At 24.8% G+C, this 23,111-nt stretch overlaps 4 protein-coding genes across 5 annotated transcripts; 2 read left to right on the forward strand and 2 right to left on the reverse strand.

Moving 5' to 3' along the window:
• Positions 1–2,357: 2,357 nt before the first annotated feature.
• LOC126897958 (uncharacterized) lies at positions 2,358–3,834 on the forward strand. The gene is made up of 4 exons (XM_050671906.1): positions 2,358–2,455; positions 3,209–3,364; positions 3,426–3,587; positions 3,667–3,834. Exons 1-4 carry the CDS (start codon positions 2,378–2,380, stop codon positions 3,832–3,834), a joined length of 564 nt encoding a protein of 187 aa, XP_050527863.1. The 5' UTR covers positions 2,358–2,377.
• Positions 3,835–6,872: 3,038 nt separating this feature from the next.
• LOC126898451 (transcription termination factor 5, mitochondrial-like) lies at positions 6,873–9,822 on the forward strand. 2 transcript variants are annotated; one of them, XM_050672475.1, is made up of 9 exons: positions 6,873–7,075; positions 7,143–7,301; positions 7,372–7,469; positions 7,637–7,776; positions 8,008–8,329; positions 8,393–8,560; positions 8,628–8,872; positions 8,938–9,162; positions 9,217–9,822. In XM_050672475.1, the coding sequence occupies exons 2-9, from the start codon at positions 7,172–7,174 to the stop codon at positions 9,482–9,484; spliced, it is 1,596 nt and encodes a 531-aa protein (XP_050528432.1). In that variant the 5' UTR covers positions 6,873–7,075; positions 7,143–7,171; the 3' UTR covers positions 9,485–9,822. The 2 variants fall into 2 exon arrangements, with proteins under 2 accessions (XP_050528432.1, XP_050528433.1); XM_050672476.1 differs by having other exon boundaries at positions 6,969–6,990.
• Positions 9,823–10,587: 765 nt separating this feature from the next.
• On the reverse strand, positions 10,588–12,379 carry LOC126898458 (tetratricopeptide repeat protein 19 homolog, mitochondrial). Its single transcript, XM_050672496.1, has 3 exons — positions 11,954–12,379; positions 11,567–11,829; positions 10,588–11,319 (listed from the first exon to the last, which is right to left on the reverse strand). The coding sequence occupies exons 1-3, from the start codon at positions 12,209–12,211 to the stop codon at positions 10,815–10,817; spliced, it is 1,026 nt and encodes a 341-aa protein (XP_050528453.1). The 5' UTR covers positions 12,212–12,379; the 3' UTR covers positions 10,588–10,814.
• Positions 12,380–15,925: 3,546 nt separating this feature from the next.
• On the reverse strand, positions 15,926–20,079 carry LOC126897959 (uncharacterized). The gene is made up of 3 exons (XM_050671907.1): positions 19,763–20,079; positions 16,563–17,125; positions 15,926–15,939 (listed from the first exon to the last, which is right to left on the reverse strand). Exons 1-3 carry the CDS (start codon positions 20,077–20,079, stop codon positions 15,926–15,928), a joined length of 894 nt encoding a protein of 297 aa, XP_050527864.1.
• Positions 20,080–23,111: the final 3,032 nt, after the last annotated feature.

Raw genomic sequence — 23,111 nt, forward strand, 5'->3', positions numbered from 1 at the left:
GATAATGTTAAGTGCAGAGAGGTATTTAAGACTTTGTCGCCATAATTTATATGCCCGTTAATACATAAGTTTAGTAGCTCTATATTAATTAAAAAACCATTAAGAAAATTATTATTATTGGTTCTTGAAATTGCCCCGTTAAAATTCTTAAGGAGCACCGGATTCGGATCAAAGGCTCGACTACTTTTTTTATTAAAAGGCCCAATTACACGTAACATAGGAGCATTATTAAAACTTATATTAAATACTATAAGGTAAAAAAAAATTATCCCGACGACTTATCTTCAACGTGCAAATGGCCGCCGTAGTTAAAAACATAATATTTATGTGTTAAAATTTCGATTTTATATATTCAACTTTAAATTGCTGTAAATTTTTGAAAAATGTATAGATCATTAAAATTTTTCTATGAGAAATACTTTTTAAATACTCCTTTCATTGCACATACATTCTTTTTAAATCGGACCACTTTTCCTTTATACATGAGTGTCAAAATTTTAAACATGGATATAAAAAGTTTTTTAACTTGAAATTGTTCCGAAAATATTGACACTTTTGTATATATCTTTAAATTAAAGCTTATAAAATATACTTTAATTTGGAAAAAAAAATTGACTTGTGGACTTAATTTGGTGGTGAAAACTGACATCAAAGTTAAAGAAAAAATTACGATTTTGTTTTTAAGTTGAAATATTTAAAAAAATTGTAATAAATTGTTGTACAAAAACTTATGTAAAAGTATATTTAAGAAATTAGTGTAAACTGTATTGGCGTATTAAGATAGAGGTAAAAAGTGACTAATCTTAATCTTAATTTTTTATTCAAAAATATTTATTTTGACTTTAAGCTTATAAGCTTTAAAAAGAAATATTTTATAATTTGTGTAAGTTTATTTAAATCATAAAAAAGGTTGGGTCTACGTTTCCCCCCTCCAAACTTTTTTTTCAATTTTACAACGTTATTAGTTTTTAAACAATATTAAACTAGTTAAATTTTCTATTTTAAAATACCTTATAAGGGGACACTACTAATTTTCACATATATTATATGAATCTAACTGGAATTGAATATAAAGCTATATTTATTTTAAATTTTTGCTTCTTTTAAATCGAGAAAAACGAAATTTTGAACTAGTTTAAATTGTTCTTTTTATCTATCGATAAACGCGATTTGTGGTTGTCGCGTTGGTAACACTATAATATTTCACATTTAAAGTACGAGGCTTAAATTCTGCTTGTTAAAATGATTTTCTTTTGCAATTTTCTCTTAGTTCTTTTTGAGTTAGAAAAAAAATCAAAATTCTTTTGATTTATATTGAATAACTTTAATGTATAACAAAAACTCCATCACTGTAGTCTCATCTGTGAGAAAGAATTTCTTATTAAAATGATTAAACTGTATGATTTTATTTTTGTGTCAGTTATTTTATTTTTCTCAGCTCACACTTGATCAATTATTTTTAACGATTTTTCAAATGATCACAACTAGTTTAATATATTACCCTCAAAAATTAAAAAAAAATTCCACTGTGCGGAATACATTGTATAATACATTATTAAATTTAAATCTAATCTTATGACATGAGTCTATGACATACCAACATTTTATTACAATCAAATTACTAGAATAAAAATATATAATAAAACTATCACTTTTTGTTTACTTGGGTCATATGATTTTAATAAAAAGCGTAGATAGATCTATTAGAAAACAATGATGTACCAGTTGGTTTCTCAACTATGACACAATTTATTTTATAAATAAAATCTCAACATTTCCTTTTGTACTGTTTATAATTGATTAAAAAAAAAAATTAAATAAAAAATGAATATTATGTTTATTTAAAATATGTATAGTAAAATAAGGTGCGACGACCAAAGCATCCATTATATAGTTTATACTTAGATAATCAATTTTTTTCATAACATAGTGTAGGTTTTCATTTTAAACTGATAACGTAAAAATTATACTGCAATTACGTACAATTATACATTGTATAGTAATTATTACAATGCATTTTAGTTAATGACATGAACACAATAACATATTAAAAATTCCTTACAATCAAATAATTAGAATAATAACAGATAATAAACTAGCTTTCGCTATCAGATACATAAAATAAGTGTAAAAAAATTATGCATCCTGTTTTTACTTCAATTGCAATTGTTAGTTTGTAAATACTTTATTTTTAAATAACTTAAATAATTCATTAGGTAAATAGTTGATGAAATATATATATTTATTATTGATCATTAGTATATATAATATCGTATGTTCATCTATTTGAGAAATACAAATTGATATCAATAAATATTTAAATAATTGGTGACGTTAATTTCATAAAATTAAAATGAAAGTTTTTCAAACTAAAGTAATGGTTTTTAAAATGTTACTATTGTTAGATATAGTTTTGAGCTTAGAAAGAACACCGCTTATGCCAAATTTGCCTGTAGTGAGTCCTGAAAATTATATTAGTTTAAGTAAAAATTTAAATCTGACTAAACAAAATCAAAATCTAATTTATTCGTTATGATCCAATGTTGTAAAATAATTAAATATAAAAATCAAACGATTTGCTTTGTTGTACGAGTACGTATGTGTGTCAATTTTAACTGCATAATCTTATAATTTTTCTCAACAACCCATTTATAAATAAAAATTACAAATTATTAAATTAAATGCCGTTATATTAAGTTAATAACAAAGCTAATCCAAACATTATTTAGGTTTTTGGGACATTTTTACTACGTCTAGTAATTTAGTTGACCTATATATTTTTTTTTTCAAAAATTTGTAACTTTAATAATTGTAGAAACTTCATTTAACCTAATATTAGTTTAATTTAAATAAAGTTTAAATTCAGTTACAGTTTCAAAGGCGGTGTCATTATATTTTTGGTTTCTGTAATCATTTTTATAACGTACTAAAAACAAATTTGATACAAATGGAATAATTTACTAAATATTTGAAAAAATATCAAAAAACTGAAATAACATCGGTTCCTAGTCTTAGTTGATAATTTAAAAAATGTCATCAACTGGGAAACTATTTAATAACCCATTTTTAACTTAATTTATATTATCTATATTATTAATTTAATAAAGCAATATTATATTAGTGACAACATACGACACAAATGAAAATTAATTTATTACATTTAACAGAAATTATCCATTAATGATAAATTAACAAACTATATTTTCAGGGAAAGTATAAATTAAAATTCAAAGCTATTTCTGTTTGTAATGAAACCATTGATTATCCAATGAAATTCAAATACTATTTGTCAAAAGCTTCTACGTCAAGAGTGCTTTTAATGGGAAACATTACATTGAGAATTCCATTTGATGATAATTTAAACGTATGGATTTCTTATATGATTAAATATTCTTAAGAAACATTAATTATTTCTGCTTTTGAAGTTCAACGTCAATCTGGCTGTATGGTCGAAAATTGGAGGTTGGAAAGATAATGCATATCTTTATCAAAATAATAAAGCATGTTCATCACTAAAATATCTTTTGGGAAAAGTATGGAATGAATACATCGAAAAACATAATTTTACAGATTGTCCAATTCAACCGGTCTGTTCAATATTACAATATTTTTTTAACTATGGATAGAAATTTGATTTTACAATAATTATTTTCAAAATAATTTTAGGGTTTTTATAAACTAAATGGTTTTGACTTATCATATTTGGATCAAACCGATGTTCCAAAAGAATTCTTTTACGGCACTTACAAACAAAAAATCTTTTACTCAAATAAAAAGAATGATCAAGTTGGCTGTTATTTTATTATATTCGATTTATTACGTCCTTGGGAGTAAAAGAGTTTTTGTTTTTATAATCAGTTTAATTCATTTATTTTGTTACCTTTTGATAATTATTATATTTGAAAATGTATACATTTTGTAAACTTATAGAACACTTTTATCAATAGTAGTTTGTCATTGTATTATATTTCCTATTAAACCAAATTTGCATTGAAAAAAATAATTTAACTATTTGTATTAACAATTTAGGATACAATGTAATTGACAATATTGAAAAAAAACCATGTCAAATTTTATTCTTTAACAACAAAATCAAAAACTTTTCTTTACAAATCACTTACAAAAAAAATTATATTTAGTATCCATTTACTAGCTGGAGTGACGAAAACCAAGTCTTCACGCTAGCTTTTGTAAAAAATTGGTGAAAACCTTTAACGACGTTAAAAGAAAATGTATACCTACGGACGCTGCTTGATATTATAGAAAAGTGAAAACTGATCATGGTTCATGTAGTTATTTCGAAGAATATAATGAATACATTAAAGAAACGCGTTTATTTTTACTTCCTAAAAATCTGGATATGCTTTTAAAGTTAATTATCTATCATACATCAATGTATAGAAGATACACTTGGTATTGAATAATGTAAGTTTTGAATTGTTTACGCTTTAGAACGTTCGTGTAATCGTTGATGTTTAAAATTTTAAAGAAAGATGTATGATAGTATTATATTAATATATAGATGTATTATTAAATTGTAGTTTTATGACGGTAATTAAGAAAGTTCTAATCAAATAAAGAGCGTTTATATTTTTTATTTTATCTATGATTTAAAATTCCAAAATACTTCACTGCGAAGTACACCAAATGACGAGGAATAAAGTTATGTGGCATTACACTTAAAAATAAACAATTTTTTTATCATTATTCGTTCGATAAAATCTTTGTTGAATAGATAATTTTTTTTTTAGTTGAATGATTTTTTTGTTAACTTAATAAAATACTTGTTAATTTGATTCCTCCCAGAAAAATGTTGAAAATCCGTTACTGGTGCTTGAGTCTAGCACTTTCCAACAGCACTTGGAACTAGTATGATTCATTCAAAAATTAGTAAAATTTAAAAATATAATTTATTGTACCATTATTAAATATAAAATATACTTGAAAGCATTTGTTTTTTCAATATATAACGAACATCAACAATATACAATATAATTATTAATATATAAAAAAATAAGTCAAAAAAATAATTTGTTTGTTTAACTTAATAATAATATACAGTAAAATAAAATTATTAAAATGGCTTTACCAAATTTGACAGAAATCATAAGTATAATTAAAATATATATGAAAAGGAATTAGGAGCATTTATCAAGTGATTTAAGTAAATTTTGTTTCTTTGTTATGTCTGTGATAGTTTTTATGCTAAATAAGAAATTGGTTTTTATGCAGTCTTTTGAAATGTTTTTTTTATATTAAAGATGCATCGTGTGTAAATAAATTAGTTCAATTGAATTATTCTATCAAAGAATAGTTCTGAATGTTTCACTGATTACAAAATTGATCTGCTTAAAATAAAAATAGGTTTTACAAGTTATATAACAATTCCTGCTTATTCGTTATCATACGAAAAATAAGGGCGCGCGTATTTATCTAATAGACAGGAAAGATTGTTTTGGTAAAATATTTTTCACTACAAAATTATTGATAAGAACAAAACAATTAGGAAACGTACTTTTGAGGAATGAGATTGTAGGACATTATTACATCAATATAAACTAATATCAGAATGAATTACCTAGGAAAATATTCTTTATGAAAGTAATTATTACGTATCTTACTATTATGGAATATATTACTACATTTATGGAGAATAAAGTAATTTTTTTTCAATTTTTAAGGGTGATTTATTCAACTATTCACGATTTGTAATCTTTTGACGTACTGTTCATCAAAATAGGTTCAGTATGAGCTGAAAATAAGTGGTATCAGACACAAAAAAAAACACATAGTAAATATAATACCTTCTGAAATTCACACCGAAGCTAAAACTATAATGAAATATTAAATTGTCATTTATCAATTATATAAACCAAACTAATGTCTAGTAAACATGACATTAAGTCAAGGGGGCTATACTCCCTCATAGTTATGCCAATACCAAAATAGTTTGATTTCTGAAACAGAAATGTGACAAAATCTCATAACATTGATTCTTGTTTAATTTGTAAACATTTATTTCTTTTATCTTCTATCTTCCATGTCTTTTGACACAAAAATTTTATTAATATCATATATTTGGAAAAGTCAATTATACATATTTTATGTATAATTGACTTTTCATATATTAATAAAATTATAATCGTATTAATTTTATTATTAATGTATTAGCTTAATACATTTCATTGTATATAATTACTGTATACTTTAAAATTGAATATTAATAGGGAAGAATATTATTATTAATATAGATGTATAGTTTTACATAGGAACACATTAACTTCAAATCATATTTATCATACAAATTTAATTTCGTTGAATATTTTATTTTTTACTTTAACTTTTTGTTGAAAGTATTTATATATAAAAAACGGTAGCACAGTGGGGTCGAGGCACAGTGTGGACGAGGCATAGATGGGACAAGTATAGATGATATCTGACAGTGATTAAAATCACTATCATAAGAAACGCTTCGATGCAAATCTGTAGATAGTGTTTCCTTTAGAGAAATTGGTGAAATATTTTAAAAGCAACATGAACTCTTNAATCTGTAGATAGTGTTTAATTTAAACAAATATGACTAGTTTATATATTTTACCGATTAATATTTTCCTTATCAATGTTTATTAGTGTATATACAGTTCTTTCAAAATAATTTTCTCAATAAATATTTTCCTCGGAAGTCTTTAAAATACTATTCTTGGGGATATTTTCCGAAGTATTACGGTTCTGAAAAATATTATTACTATCATATGTGATTCATTTTAATAACTATCTTTCAAATATCATTCTTATTAGATATTGTTTTATGATGATCTATTCCGTATAATTTAACTACTGATAAGTGTTTTCTTAATTTATATAACGCTCCGAAAATAACATTCCCTTATCAGCATTAGTATGGAATCTGTGATTTAACCAAATTAAATGTTATCTAAAATGCGGTTAAATATGCTGACAATTATTTTGACTACAAATAGGAAGTTTAAAGTAATATTTTTTATAGTCGATTTAAATGAATTGTGATAATACACAAATTCTGAAAGTTTGGATATCAACCATTAAAAAAAATTATGTATTACATGAATTTTTTTTTTTTATAAAATATATTAATTAATATTATTTTCTGATGACGAATCTAGAGAAACCAAGTTTTCTTAAATAAGCAAAAATGTTTAGGAAATTAATGAAATATAAGACAATAGAAGCTATATTATGTAGAAAAAAAATCAAGTTATATAAATATTATTCAAAGATTGAAAAAAATGAAGAGCTATTAAATTTTTTTCAAGAAAATTTGGGTAAGAAAAAAATTGCATTATTATCTGGAAAATGTATTACAATACATTATAATAATAAATATTTTTTCAGGGATATCTTTGAACCAAACAAAACTGATTTTATCTAGGTATCCCTCTTTTAATAACATTTCTTCATCAACGTTACTGCACAATATAACTTTTATGATGGTAATTAAGAATTACGTATTTATCCGTTAAGATAAAATTCATTTTTCATTAGTTTTTATAATTAATACATTACTAAATATCATATTTATTAGAATTTACACATTTAAAATCTAGCATACATTTTAAATAGTTTTACAATATATTGAAATAAAATTAATCTACTTTAGGAATTTGGAATTATCAAAGGTGATATAATTAAAACACCTCAGGTGTTACTTTTACATACAATAACGATGAAAAACTATATACTATTATTGGAAGAAGGAGGATTCTATAAATCAAAAATTAGTCCATTAGTATTGTCAAAGTAAGATTCTGATTAATTTAAAAACTTAGAATTTTTTTTTCTTAATAATTTAATATTTTGTTAAATTTTAATTGTTTGTTAATAATTAAATAATTGATATTTTTAAGTTATAGAAAAAATTTATTTTATTTTGATTACAAAAAAATTAATTTTAAGATATATTTTAAAATTACAAATAAATTGAAAATCTTAAAATTTTGTTTTTAAGCTGTGCATCTATTTAATGTTTAGGTTTAAACAAATGACACAAAAATCTATAGAAACATTAAAAAATGATATGTTAATTCCAAAGAGTATGGATGTTGAACAGAATTTATTATCGTATGTCCAACTTCCTTCTAATTTTTACCAAACAGATTATAATGATCTACTTTCATGGTCTCAAGTTCAAGAAAATGTACTAAAATTATATATACATTGTAAACTTCATATGGATTATGATAGTATCGAATATGCTTTAAGTATTTACCATAGACTACGTAATAAAAGTTTTAGGTTAGTTGAAAGAACTATTGACATTTTACTCAATGAACTTAACTTTAGTGAAGAGAAGGTAAGAGAGTTATTTAAAAGTAAATAGTATCAAAAAACTACATTTTTTTATGTTATTTTGTAGGTTAGAAAACATCCTTATTTAATTCATAGTGATCCAGATAATATATTAAATATTTTAAATAATTGTAAAGAACTTTGTGGTATGGACACTAAAACAGTTTTAATAAAACATCCGAAAATAATTTTAACACCTTTTGAAAATATTCAAAGTATACAAAAACATTTTAAGGTTTATAGTAAATTCTTTTTGTAAAATAAATTTTTCTTTTAAAAAATACTGAATAATTTTACTTTAGGACTTTTGTATTCCTGAATCAACTTTATCAAAAGCACCTAAAATATATACACTTGGGAGCACTACAGTTTATGAGCGGTTATGTCAACTAAAAAAAACACCAGAATTAGCTTCATTTATGAGTAATCCTCAAGTTGCTAGATTAATATATTATTATAAAAAAGTAAATTTAAGACTAAATTATTTACAAAGCAAGAATTGTGTATCAATTCACTTGTTAGCATCAAATTCTGTATCTTTTAACAGGTAATTTATTAATTTTAATATTTTTTTATGTAATATATGTTAGAAAAATAAATAATCGTTTATAGATTTAATGGAAATGGCAGCGATAAAGTAACCTCTAATGATACAATGATTTACATTGCTACAGAATTGGATGAAAATAAAAAGAAATTGCGTACAATGTTGGCTAGACATCCATACTGGCACTATATTTCCTTATTAAAAATTAGGCAAACATGTGAATATTTAAAAAGAAAAAAATTTACTAAAGAACAAATATGTCATAATATTCAAGTCTTATTGTATCCTAAGTAATATGGAATATTTTATAGTTATAGTGAAATTATATGAGTATTTTATTTTAGAGAAAAAATTGATAAGGCTTTACAAGATATTCAAAATATGAAAGATATATGTTTTTTGAAAAATTCATCTGGAATAATTAAAACAGAATTTGTGTTGTCTTTAGTATTATACAATTTAGAAATGGAACATCATTTTTCTGGTGACGGCGTTTGGAGTACTAATGAAAAGAATAAACAGTTCTCTTCCTCAGCTTCCTTTAAACATGCATCTAAAGATACTGAGGAGCTAGATCATGTACCTTCTCACATGCCAGTAGCTTTAGAATGAAAAAGATAATTTTTTATGTACTACTTTGACTTATTATTACTTATTGAACTAATAGCATTTATTTCAGCATACAAATTATTAATTGTTGAACATAATTAACAATGATTATGTGCTCTTTGTTATTTTTATTATTATTTAGATAACATCTAATTTGTACATAAATAAAAAATGCTATGTGTTCATGGTAATGTTTTAAGACTAAAATCAACATAATTTTTAAGTGTTCTAGAAAATCTAAAATGTCCCTAGTTGATGTATATATTTGTTTTTTGTACAGTGTTATAATAGAGTGAATATAAATTTAATATAGTGAGTTATTTAAAAAAATTATGACATTACTTTTTACCATAAACAATATTTTATTATTCATTTGTTTGTATGCGAGTGTCAACCAGATTTTTGAAGAATTATGAATGGGCTACATGTGTCTGATTTGACTAATTATTTAATTTTTATTAATGTTCGTTTATTAAATTTTAAATCTATCAAGTTAGATTTAGTTGTTATAGAGGTGGGCATTGTCCATACACTTGGACTTATTGGTCCATTGTGCGTACCTCTACCTGTAAAGTTGGAGAATAAAATAATTCTGTAAAAATTGGGGAATGTAATGATATTTCAAATAATTATTTTTTTATTCTTATTTATTAAAGTAACCTGATCTTAGTGATATCATACAACTGATCATTACTGAAGCATTAAAACATACAGGAACAACACTTGCTATTGAGTTATGAAACTTGAGAGTAGGGTTTATTTATATTGATTCATTTATATATAATTATTCTGTTATATAGTAATGATGTCCTCAAGTTTTAAGAAAAAATTCTTAAGTTTGGTTCTTAAAATGAAAAGAATCCCCTACTGATTTATTGTTTAAGTTTATATAGCTTTTCTATTAAATTATAGACTATTAGTGGTGGTAGTACAGAACCTTACCTCTATTACTATGCGCTAGGACAATGTGTTTCTTAACTAATACTTAGGCCAGCTGTAGTTTTATACAAAATGTATTTGTTAAAGTCAGAAAATATTATTATAGTTTTTAATAATGTAACAATTATATGAGAATTTTTTTTTTTTTTATGTAAATAAAGACTATATTACAAGCAATATATAGTATTTACTAAGTAGCATTGGCAATTCAATATAATAATAAATATTGGTAACTTATAATTATAAACAACTGAGTATTGCATTAAAGTATAAGTACATAATATAACATGCACTAAAAAGGACTATCATGTTTAAATCATACAAATAAAAAAAAATTTAGTAAACTTATAAAAAGTTTTATAAAAACAATAAATATTTTTACAATTAATAAAACTCATTTCATTAATTTTTTGACATCCTGTAAACATATTGTAGCTTCTTTAATTCCTTCTGCATAGTGATGTCTCTTTGCATTTTTCATGCCTTCAATACATGATTTTTCAGCTTCATTTAAAAGTCCTTGTTTCAAATAAATATTACCGAGATTAATATGAACTGATGAAAAACTTTCCATATCAGGTAAGTGTTGTCCTATTTTTACAGCTTTATTAAAAAATTTAAAAGCTTTTTTTACATTTCCAAGGGCATAACTTAATGTACCTAAATCATTCAATAATATTACATTCATTTCAAATGTTTCACCATTTAATTTAACACAAGTTTTATATGACTTCTTGAAATATTTATATGCTTTTTTGGTATTGCCTTGACTTAAAAGGAAGCGAGCATAAGAATCAAATGTTATTGATAATAAACCAAGAATGTCTTCATTATTTGGATCTTTTGTATTCAATTCTTCTAAGTGTTTCATACAGTGTTCATATCCAATTTCACACTTTCTAAATAAAAAGAAAAAAATAAATATGATACAATAATATAAAAATGATGACCAGTAAGATGGCATAAAATTAGTTGAAATCTTGAGTTAGTTAGAGATTTAAAGAATTTATTTTTTTCAGAACATTTACTTAATACATTTAAAAAAATATTTGTAAAGTTTGTCTCGTTTGTGTTAACACAATAGTCAAAAACAAATATTGAAATTTTTGGATAGGAAATAAATTGTAAGTAGATATATTCAATTACTTAAAATCATGCTGAGCTTCATATATTTTTGATAGTTTTAGACTAATGTGAAGCATATTAAGATCATTTTCATGTGCTCCTCTTGACATTAATCTTTGCATGACTAGAACGAAAAGTTTTTCAGCATTTGCAAAATCTGTCTTCATTAAAGCCCCATTAGCTAATACATCATAAACATATGTTAACCCATCATAACTTTTAATATTGTTTGCTATAGCTAGAGCATTATGTAGTGTTTGTTCAAAGGCTTCGTAATCTTCTTTCTAAAATAATTTAAGTAACAGATAAATATTTTTTTAAGAATTTAAAGAAATATAACTAAGATATTATTACAATATCAATTAATAAAAAAACTCAACATTTAATTAATTTATTGGAAGTATTTACTTGCAAAAATAGTAAACCACGTTTAATGGTATCAATCATTTTAGCTTCAGAATCTTCTTCATCTTTAATTCCAAAAAAACTTAGTAGTGAAAATCCCAAGAGTATAATGTTATGATCCTTTATAAAAGGTAATCGATTAATCGAAGAAGGCAATAAAATAGCCTTATGATGGAATTCAGAAATATGTGTAGATTTATAAATAATATGGGTTAATTTTATAACAGGGATAAATGATTTTATACGAATAAAAAATTCCATTTGTACTTATAAATAGTATAGTTGAAAACAAATCAAAATGACTAACAAAATTAGTGACCTACATTAGTTCTATGTTAAAAAAGGAGAAAGTTAAATAAAAGAAGTTTAATATATATATGTGTGTGTGAGGATACGATAATAATACCGCAAAAAAAATTGTTGAATCGTTAAAAGTTAACTCTTACAAAATTAAATTTATCTAGTCTGTGAAATATAATTTTTCTTGTATGATAACAATGATTAATGATAATTAAACACGTCCTTGTGATAATACTGAAGTACAACATAGTTTTTATCAAAACCAGTAAAATAAATTTCTTTCTTAAAAAGACAGAATTAAAGGTGGATAAGAATAATTTATGAATATTTACAAATATTGGGGGTAAAATATCAACAAAATTTTTACTGTGATAATAAAATAGTTTTAAGACGAAGTATGGAAAAAAAATGTTTGGCCTCAAAAAAGATGGCGCTTTTTGTGTTCACCGATGAACAGTTAGTAATCTAGTTTATTGTCTATATATTTGTGTTCAAGTGAGAGAAAAACATTTGTTACTGAAATTAAACTTATAATTAAATAATACAAAAAATTAAAAAAGTATTAAAAAAAATCTTTTTACCATATATAGTTATTATTGGAGTAACGTCGTCTAAAAGTTTACCCTGATACACCATCACTAGAATTAGTACACAGGATAAATCTATTCTGTATTCTATTTTTCCTATTTGGAAAATAACATTCAATTTTTCCAAACAAATTATTAAAATATATAACGTAATATTATGTTTTAGGATACAGGGATGAACAAAGAGTTTTTGGAGACGTGGGATGTCCAATGCAGGCTTTTGGTGTAAAAACCTTAAAATGAGCAAAATAAAGGTCATTAGAATAATATTTTTTATGGATAGAAAACCTTATAATTCAAATGTCTTTTATGAAGAATAATACTAATATACAATTTAGGATAGCTCTATATTTTAGGTATTTATCGCTTAGTGTGTTTTTTTCTTTAATTAGAACACCAGCAGACTGGAAGATTATGTTTTAACATAATTGTATTATACAATATTTGTTAATAACTAAATCATTATATTTCACTGTAATTTGGTCTACATTTTTAGTAGAAATTTCGAATTTGCTAACCAAGAAAATGGTCTAATAATTGATTTTTTTGAGTTTAGAGATTACTTTTTTTATTTATTTATAGTTTTTGAAATAAACAGTCTTGTAAAAAATACTAAAATTAAAAGGAAAATAATTATTTTGTGATTATCGCATTTAATAACAAAAATATCACAAGTAGATTTTACATAATTTTAATACAAAAACTTATTTTGGTTATAAGTGTAGATACGATTTATTACGGTTTATCTTATCTGTAGAATACGTTAATTAAAAATATTAATGATAATGTCCTGAAGTTTTTATAAATTTCAAGACTTTATATTATATTTAAGTTTTAAAACGGTAGCACAGTGTCGCGGCACAGTATGGACGTGGCATATTTGGGACAAGTAAAGATAGTATCTGACAGTGATTAAAATCAAAAAAAACTCTTCCATGCATATCTGTAGATAGTGTTTAATTTTGAGAATTTGGTGAATTATTCCAAAGGTAAGAAGGGTAATATTTTTAACTAGACACTAATTGTGATCATTTGATGAATTGTTTAAAAAAATGATCAAGTGAGAGCTGAGAAAAATTAATAAGACAAAAAAAAAACCATTTAAAGTAAAATATTTTAATATGAGTAAGAAATTCCTTTTCACTAAGGTAGACTACAGTGATGATGTCCTTGATATTCGTTGAAGTTATACAATCTAAATGAGATAAAATCTAATGAATTTTATTTCTACCTCAAAAATAAATAAGAAAAAAATACAAAAAATGTCTTTTAATGATTGGGGTTCGTAACTCAATCACTGAGGATATAAGACTATATTATATTCGATGCAGCTTCTGTGCATTAAATAATATTGTAGCTAAAAATGACAATTTAAATTAGTTCAAAAATTCAAAGTAGATTCAAAAATCTACAAATTTGTATCGAACGAACAATAGTTTTATTTGTTAAAAGATGAATTATATATACATGGAAGTATATGTTTTTTAATTAATAAAGTGTAAAAAAAGACTTTAAATAAAACAATAGTAATATACCTTAAAATCCTTTATTTATCATATATTTAGGTATAACTTGACATATAACATAAATTAATTTAATTGTAATTTACAATTACATTTGTAGTATAGTGTATTTTATTAGAATAGTACATATTATAGTATTTTATAATAATAATAACTCTTCGGGAAAATATTCCTTTAGAAAATGTTATTCCCAATGATATATTTATTAATAACTTAATATGTTGTAATAATTTTCCGAAAAAATATTTTCCTTAGTAATATATTCCATAATAGTAAGATACGTAATAATTACTTTCATAAAGAATATTTTCCTAGGTAATTCATTCTGATATTAATTTATATTGATGTAATACTGTCCTATAATCAATGATCAGTCTAGTTAAAGTGTCTAGTTAAAGATATTATCCTCCTTACTTTTGGAATAATTCATCAATTTCTCATAATTAAACACTATCTACAGATTTGCATCAAAGCATTTCTTACGATAGTGATTTTAAACACTGTCAGATATTACCTATACTTTAGATGTTCCAACTATGCCACGTCCACTCTGTGCCGTGACCCCACTGTGCTATTGTTTTTTATTGTTATAATTTTAGATATTAACTTTGCCGATAATACATTTTTTTTGAGAATCCAATTATTAACCAAGGTACTGGAAGGTTTAAAAAACATTTCAAATTTTTAATAACATTTTCAAAAAAACCCAGTACAGAGGGGTCGTGGCACAGTGATGACGTGGCATAGTTGGATCAAGTATAATGATATCTGACAGTGATTAAAATCACTATCAAAATAAAACGCTTCGATGCAAATCTTTAGATAGTGTTTAATTTTAAAAAATTTTATATTTTTAAATTAGCATTTTAAAGTAAAAAATGTAAAATATAAAATCGAGAATTTTTACACAAAAATAGTATTCGGTAGCCATTTTCACCACGAAGACAAGTCCAGAGGTCAAATTTTTTTTTCCATAATAAAGTACATTACATCAGCTTTAATTTAAGATATATATAAAAGTGTCAGACCTTCCTAAACCTTTTCAAAAGTTAAGTTGAAAAAGTTGTCATTTTAAATCCCCCACTGTGGGAAGGTGGTAAAGGGTTAAATTTATGAAAAAAATATACCAAATGATAGGTAAAGACATCAAGCATCTATAAAAAAAAATTATATTGATATTTCCATTTTTGAAAAAGTTACGGCAGTTTTAAGTAAAAAAAATTGAAAAAATTTCAAAAACTAGCCATTTTTAAATTTGTAATTTTATTGGAGGTTTCCCCCATTTACGGGGAACGAGGGAAATTTTTTCAACAGACACAAAAAAAATAAAATCATATAGTAAAACCAATATCTTCTCATTGCATCGAAGCTAAAAAATGTAATTAGCACAACTATAATAATAAAAATTAATTTACAGTTTAAGTAATAAAAATATGAATTAATAATAAACTTGTACTATTTAGTTCATTTAATCATAAAATTGGAACATTCTATTTTCTTAAAATATCCAGTTAGGTATTACACATAAAATTGTTTTTTAAATCATTCAAATATTTTTTTCCTATTTATCTAATGGTTGCTATTAAATATTTCATATTTTAAAAAGATTTAAACTTTTTAGTGGAAATTGCGTAGATTAATATAAACTGTATGAAATATTTATATTGTACACTAAATATAGCGTAAGGTGAAATAAAGTGGCTTCGGTATTACTAAATAGTATATTAAACAAGTTAATGGTTAACACTTATTATCAGGAATTCAAGAAGTATCTCGCATGATGTATTTTATAGTTAAATAATTCTAAAAACTGGTATTGATTTTTGCGATAAATATTAAAACTTAATAACATAACTACAAGAGAATTAATGTGTCACACTCCGTGTCCAGGCATCTCGAGATAGTGTTCAACATTTCATTAGCGATTTTCATGTGACCAACCGAAAAGATATGTAATGTTTATATGTTAGCCATTAAAATTCAATTGTACAATGCGGTATATATTTCTGTACAAAGAAAGTTCATTATAAATCATCTCAATATATATATATACTTTTATTTTTCACCAGTTGATAAGCATCTGCAATTTTTTAAACTTTAAAAATAAAATTGTAATAATTATTTCTTAAAACATGATATAAATTTCTGTCTGATGAAATGTCATGTATGGAATGAAAAAAAATTATTAAATGAAAAAGATACAAATAAAAATTAAATTATTGTGTATTATCCACAAAGTTGTGGCCATATAAATGAAGCACCATGATGATTTTTTAGTTTTATAGATCACATTACCCAAATTGCTATAATTAATATTAACAAATGACTTGTAAATTTTTGTTGATACAATAATTTCTTTTGAAAACGATTGCTGTTCATTGTAGTCATATGAACTACTATCAATAGACGGTTCTGGTTTGTTTGATTGGAGTTGGATGATTTGATTTTTTTCAGATGTCTTTTCTAATAATTTCTCAATTTTGGCTGAACAATTATCGTAACGAGCTTTATATTCAGTTTTTTTTAGTATCCATTCTTTATGATAATGTAGGTAGGAATAAATAGTTTGCATTTTATTGCAACCGCATAGAAATTCATATTCGCACTTGTGATTTTTTATAATATGAAAAACATCCGTGAAAATTGCGATTACAGAATTTTTATCAGTGATCAATGGTGCGCCTAAATCACCTTTACACGGCATCTTTTTACCTCTCTCAGGAAATACAAATTTCTCCCATTTACCTTCGATCTTTCTAGGGGTCCTGTTAAAAGCAATTAGCAGTCATAATAAAATAAATATAAATACATTAAAATTTTATATCTTATATTATGGAATATAAAATTAATATTAGTATAAAATATTTTTAGTATAAACTTAAATACAATACTCACGAGTAAAGATGTAAAAAACCTAAAAAAAAAATATCAGAAAAAAAACATTTATTCGTTTTTATGTTGATAGCTGGAAAACGAATAAAACGTTAAATTTTAAATAACTTATTCCCAATATTTTAAAATTATATTATATAGAGTAAGTAAGGAAACAGGTTTCTATTGTTCTCATATTTTGTAACAATTGACTCGTTTCCTTGCTATTTAAACACCCTGTAGAGTATGTTATTGGTTTAAGTCATCATCAGGAATGAAATGAGAAGGCATTGCCTTCTAGGAAATTTAGCAATTATATGCATTGTTATAAAAAAATTATTTTTTGAGGTAGAGAAATTAAATTTAGCCTTCCCAAAAATAGACCGTCCTACGTCTATACTTACAACTATCCCCAAATATGGTACAAGATTGAACGAGTACATAAAAAGATGCTTAAAATGCCTTGAATCAATAAAAATACTATTTTCCAAAAAAAAAAAGTAGTCAATATACAATATGTATAAAAATGAACAACAAAATCAAAAGTCTTCTGCGTCAAACAATATGATAGTAGATTCTGAAAGAAATTTCGTCTGCATCTGGCCTTTGAATTATCAGATGGTTATTATTATTGATTTTAATTATAAGTATAATAGTTACTTAGTGAAATCCGGCTATTATGGAATTAATTGCTCTTTAAAAAATCTTTTCCAAAAAACGCTACTTTAATGAACTATATTTATGATGTACTTGTAAAATTTGAGATCTATACCTCAAATTTGAGCCACTATACTTAGCTTTGAAAGTTGATTTTAATGGTCATTATACAAATATCAAAGCTGAACTATCCCTATAACTGTTTTTAGTTTCAATCAATAATTATACTTTTTATATGCCTGATAAGAAATTTTATAAACATTTCAAAAATATAATTTTTCTGGCATAATTAGATAGTGAAATAATTGTTGTTAACATTAACACTGATATTATCACAATATTTTTATAAAAATTATCTTTAATTTTAAAATGAAATACTTTTAATAAGCGATGTGCACAATCCTATATAATTTTTGACGCTGAAAATAGTGGTTTAATTAAATTTAAATCATCATTATGTCATAATATGCACAATGTTCTGCATTACGCATCTTACATTATCAATAAAAAATTACTACTCTATATTTACTACCAATTGTATACAACACAAATAATTAATTTATTTGTCATAACATATACACATTTGTACAATAGCTATTATATATGTATATACATGTTAAATTGATTATTGTATACTATGAATCTTATCTTAAAAATAATTATCATGTTATGTTCAAATTTTACACAATAAACTGAAAATCACTAAAAGCGCTGACGGCAACAACCCATGATGGGGGTAATTAAAAGTAATATAAAAAGGCGCTAATTTTCTAAGAGAGCAGAATTCTCTCTTCTTTTGAAGACCTGAATTCAACAAGGAATTCAGAATTCTTCTATTTTGATTTTGAACAAACTAGCCGCGACCCCGTGTTGTCGTCGGTACATTTTAAAGCGATATTGAATACAATTATTTTGCGTTAACACTTTATTTATTTAAAAGAGATAGTATAAATATTTACGCAAACTTTGACGATCTTTGTGCAAGCCAAATAAAAAAGTAAGTAAATTTATATTAACCCAATTATTTAGAATTAATAATCTGAGTAAAGAATGATAAAGCAATAGATCACATATTTATATTCAAACTTTATTAATTGTTACTGACTAGTTCGTATCTTATACATAATCACATTACATGGTATTCGTGAGATGGCCACCGCCTCTTCGTTGCCTCAGTGTATTATTTCAGGTACTTACTAGTTAGATCATTTGTAATATCTCTATAGAGAAACTTTAATGATTTCTTTTTATATCTACTTGTCTTTATTATTCTAAACCCTCGGACTCTACTACCCCGATAGAACCTCGTTGCTCCTGAATTGACCAAATCCCTAACATCCAATCTTGGTCAAATAAAATTCCCCATTCACCAGTTTTTGCTTATTTTTTTGTATTACTACAATTATTTGTAAAGTTATAGGGCTTTTCCTCATTCATTGATAAATAAATCGTATAAAATTGCTATAAGAGTTTTAAAATTATGTTATAGTCAGTAGTGTATCCAAAAGGGTAATAACTCCTCTTTCGTTGGTCAATTATGACTATTAACAGTATATGATTTTAGCGCTAGTAAAGGTAAGTAATAACTTATTCTTTGCTTATTATTATTAAGCAAAAAAAAAAAAATACAATAGTCTCTAACATTATTGTGAACCTTATATGTTAAAAATGGTCGGAATCTGTGAAATATTTAAAGCAAAAGTGTAATATCGTATTATGTCATTAATGTTATGCCTTTTTAGTTTATAAAAATAAAAAAATTTTTTGAAAAAAATTCAGATTTTAAACTTAGAAAAGTTAATTTTACAATCTCTGCAATAAAATTTTAACATAACCCATTATTTTGTTGAAATAAAAATGATATTAGAGCTCACCAATTTAGTTTGAAAGCATCTGGACCATAACTACTTTCCACTGTTATGAACTGCATATACTCGCCTTCGTATCTTCCTTGTAAATTACTAGTCATTGGAACATCGCCACATCCAAATACTTTGGCAGTAACTTTTTTAGTGTATTTATTCTTTGGATCTCCTTTATTTTTAAAAATGTCTGGGCATCCATTAAGTTTTGGAAAATCCACATTTTTAAAATATGGCTTATTAATTACCAAAATCATCAAATAATCATTTCCGATAGTTATATTGGAAGTTTTATTTTGTACTTCAAGTCCATTTTTTGGACATAACATTCTGAAAATCTATCAATGTTAGATGAACATAAACTAAAGGTACACTTAAAATATTAAATTTTGATGACTGCAAACTGATATAACCAGTTTCAATATTATTAATGTAATGATGAGCTACTATTCTATGCGAAAAATATTCTAGAATGATAAAATTTTCTTTAAACTTATAGATATGTTAAAATAAGTCAGAAATTATGTTAAGAGCAAGCACTTGTTTGTCCCTAACAATCAAATTATTTCGCCGTAACAGAGGCTACAATAAAATTCATAAAATTTATATAAATCGGAAATATGTCAGGAATGAGTAACTAGGTTAAACAAAAATACTATTTTAACACTGATTAAAATGAAATTTTTACACAGTAAATTAAAAACAAAGTTTTTTTTTTGGTATGTCTTTTTTTAGGAAAATTCAATGAAAACTCTTAGTAATAAATGTATCAATATTTTGTTGTGTTAGAATTAATTAATCAAGTAACTCTAACTTAATTAATAACTTTGTTTCTTTTTTTTATAAGTTAGTGTTCAGTTGTTGTGATTGATAGACTGAAGATGAAAAATGTTGACATGATATTTTATTTCCCCCTAGTATTTTGAATAATGTTTGAATTTCCAAAAAAGTATGTCGTCGGTAAGGTAAACGTCAAAAATGTTGTGAATAAAAATTTCGTAATAATCCATTAGTTTTCAAAAAGTCAATTCAATGATAATAAAAACTAAAAACATCAATATTGTTTATTATATAATAGCTGAAATTTATCGTGACATTTCCCTTTATAATAGTATTAATTGCTTCAACTAGATACGATTTGTGATCTTTAACGTATCGTTGAGTAAAATGGCTCCTGTAGAAGCGGAATAATTTTATGGACGGGCACAAAAAAAAAAACATGACATACTATAAGCAGTTAAATTTTAATTACGCATCGAAGCTAAAAATATACTATCTCTAAAACTAATAAAAATTTAGCGTTACAAGTATAGCATACTTCAAAATATGTGGTATCTTTTACAGCATTTGTGTTTGCTGTTAGTACATGTTTTTCTGTAATAATAACTCCTGATAATAACTCTACGTTCGTGATATTGCTTCTCTTATGTCTGAGTATGCTGACCACATAATTGATTTCATTTTTTTTATTTAAAATTTGCCCATTAGCAATTAATGGGTTAAATATGTAATCATTTTTGTTTTTTAATCCACGAGTTAATGGAAGTAATACTAATATAATAGTAATAATTAACATTATTAGTCATTTAAGTATACATAGCAAATAAACAATAAAAATATATTTATCGTTACTTGATTAAATTATCGAGCCAATCCAATATATATAAATATAAATAGAAATTCGTTTTTTTTCCAACAAATTCTAAGTTAAATTATTTATGTTGGTTCATTTTATATCTAAAATCAAGACTTCATAATTTTAAGAATCAATAATTATTGTTTATTTTTTTTTGTTAGGATATATCTCAAATTATGAAAATTACTTTTTACGCAAAAAAAAAACAAAGTTAATTTAATAATGTGATAAAATTATTAGAACTTAAGATAAGAAAGATTCAATTTAGTTTATAATATCTAAATACGGGGTTAATTAACTAAGCGATAATTTGATTTTACACCTAATACTAAATCATGTATAGGAAATAATTAATCAATAATAAAATTTCGCTAACACTGGTAAGCATATTATTTTATGTTGTATCATTTCATTTAGGAGCTTGTATTTCAATGAGATTGTCTTTAAATCTGTTTAATTTATATAAACTCATGTAGTTTGACTTATTTAAACTATTTTAGCTTAAATAATGGAATATATGAAACGTTATTAGCAACCATGGTAAACACACTTTTTTTATGTTTATCATACATATTTCCACAGTCATTTGTTTATTTTAAAATTGACGCTATTATTATTTTGAGTTCCAAATAATGTTTTCTAAAAGATTTTTATATTATTTTATACTGTTGACAATTTTAATAACTGCAAAGTGTAAACCTCTAAACAATTGGACACCTTCAGTGTCGTATGATGCACAAAGAGATGGATCAAATAAATATGAACAGTCAAAACTAGTTGGAGATGAACGAGACAATCAAAAGTTACGATCTTTGGCGCAAGTTAAATCCAATGTACAGCACCGTTCATTGGAACAGGATCAATATGGTCAACAGCTAGAACATTTAAGACAGAGTCGACCGAGTGAATTAAACTCCGGTTTAGATCAGGACCAACGTGGTCAACAGATTGAGAAGTTTCAACAAAATCACCCCCAATTATTCAAGTATAAAGAGCAAAATCAACAGGAACATCAGCTGTTACCCAAGAACAAAAACTTAAATCAGAATCAACTAAAAATAATAGAACAACCTCAAGTCCTTGAAGAACAAAATAAGCAGCTTGGGCAAATGGATAAACAATCACAACAAATACAATCAAATGTTCAGGATCAGTCGAAATTGCAAGAACAGACAAAATGCTGCAAAAGTTACTGTACAACTCCCTGTTGTACGCAAACCACTCGATGTTGTACCACCTGTCCACCGACATGCTCTAAGACATGTTTCACAACATGTCCTAGGACTTGCCCTAAAATGTGTTACACAACATGTTCAAGAACGTGTCCTCCTACGTGTCCCCCTACGTGTCCGCCTACATGCCCACCTACATGTCCACCTACTTGCCCCCCAACATGTAGAACCAGCCGTTGTTATACAACTTGCCCTCCCACGTGTTGTCGAACTCATTGTACTACGTGTTCAACTCCATGTTGTAATGAAGGTGCTAAGTTAAGTCTGCATACACATCAGTCAGTAAATGATGTAGTTCAAATATCTCATAAACCATATGCTTTTTCTTTTGAAAAACCATTAAGGGAATTAAGTGTAAATAATTAGAATCGAAACGTAACATATATGCTCATATAAGGAATTATAGTTTAAAATAATTTAAATTGTAAACTAGGGTGTAGTTTACCTGTTGTGTGATTATTGCGGGGAATTACGAAAACTCCAAAAGATCTTA

Source organism: Daktulosphaira vitifoliae, unplaced genomic scaffold (assembly GCF_025091365.1).
Source record: "Daktulosphaira vitifoliae isolate Bord-2020 unplaced genomic scaffold, ASM2509136v1 Scaffold_2, whole genome shotgun sequence".
Lineage (NCBI taxonomy): Eukaryota > Metazoa > Arthropoda > Insecta > Hemiptera > Phylloxeridae > Daktulosphaira > Daktulosphaira vitifoliae.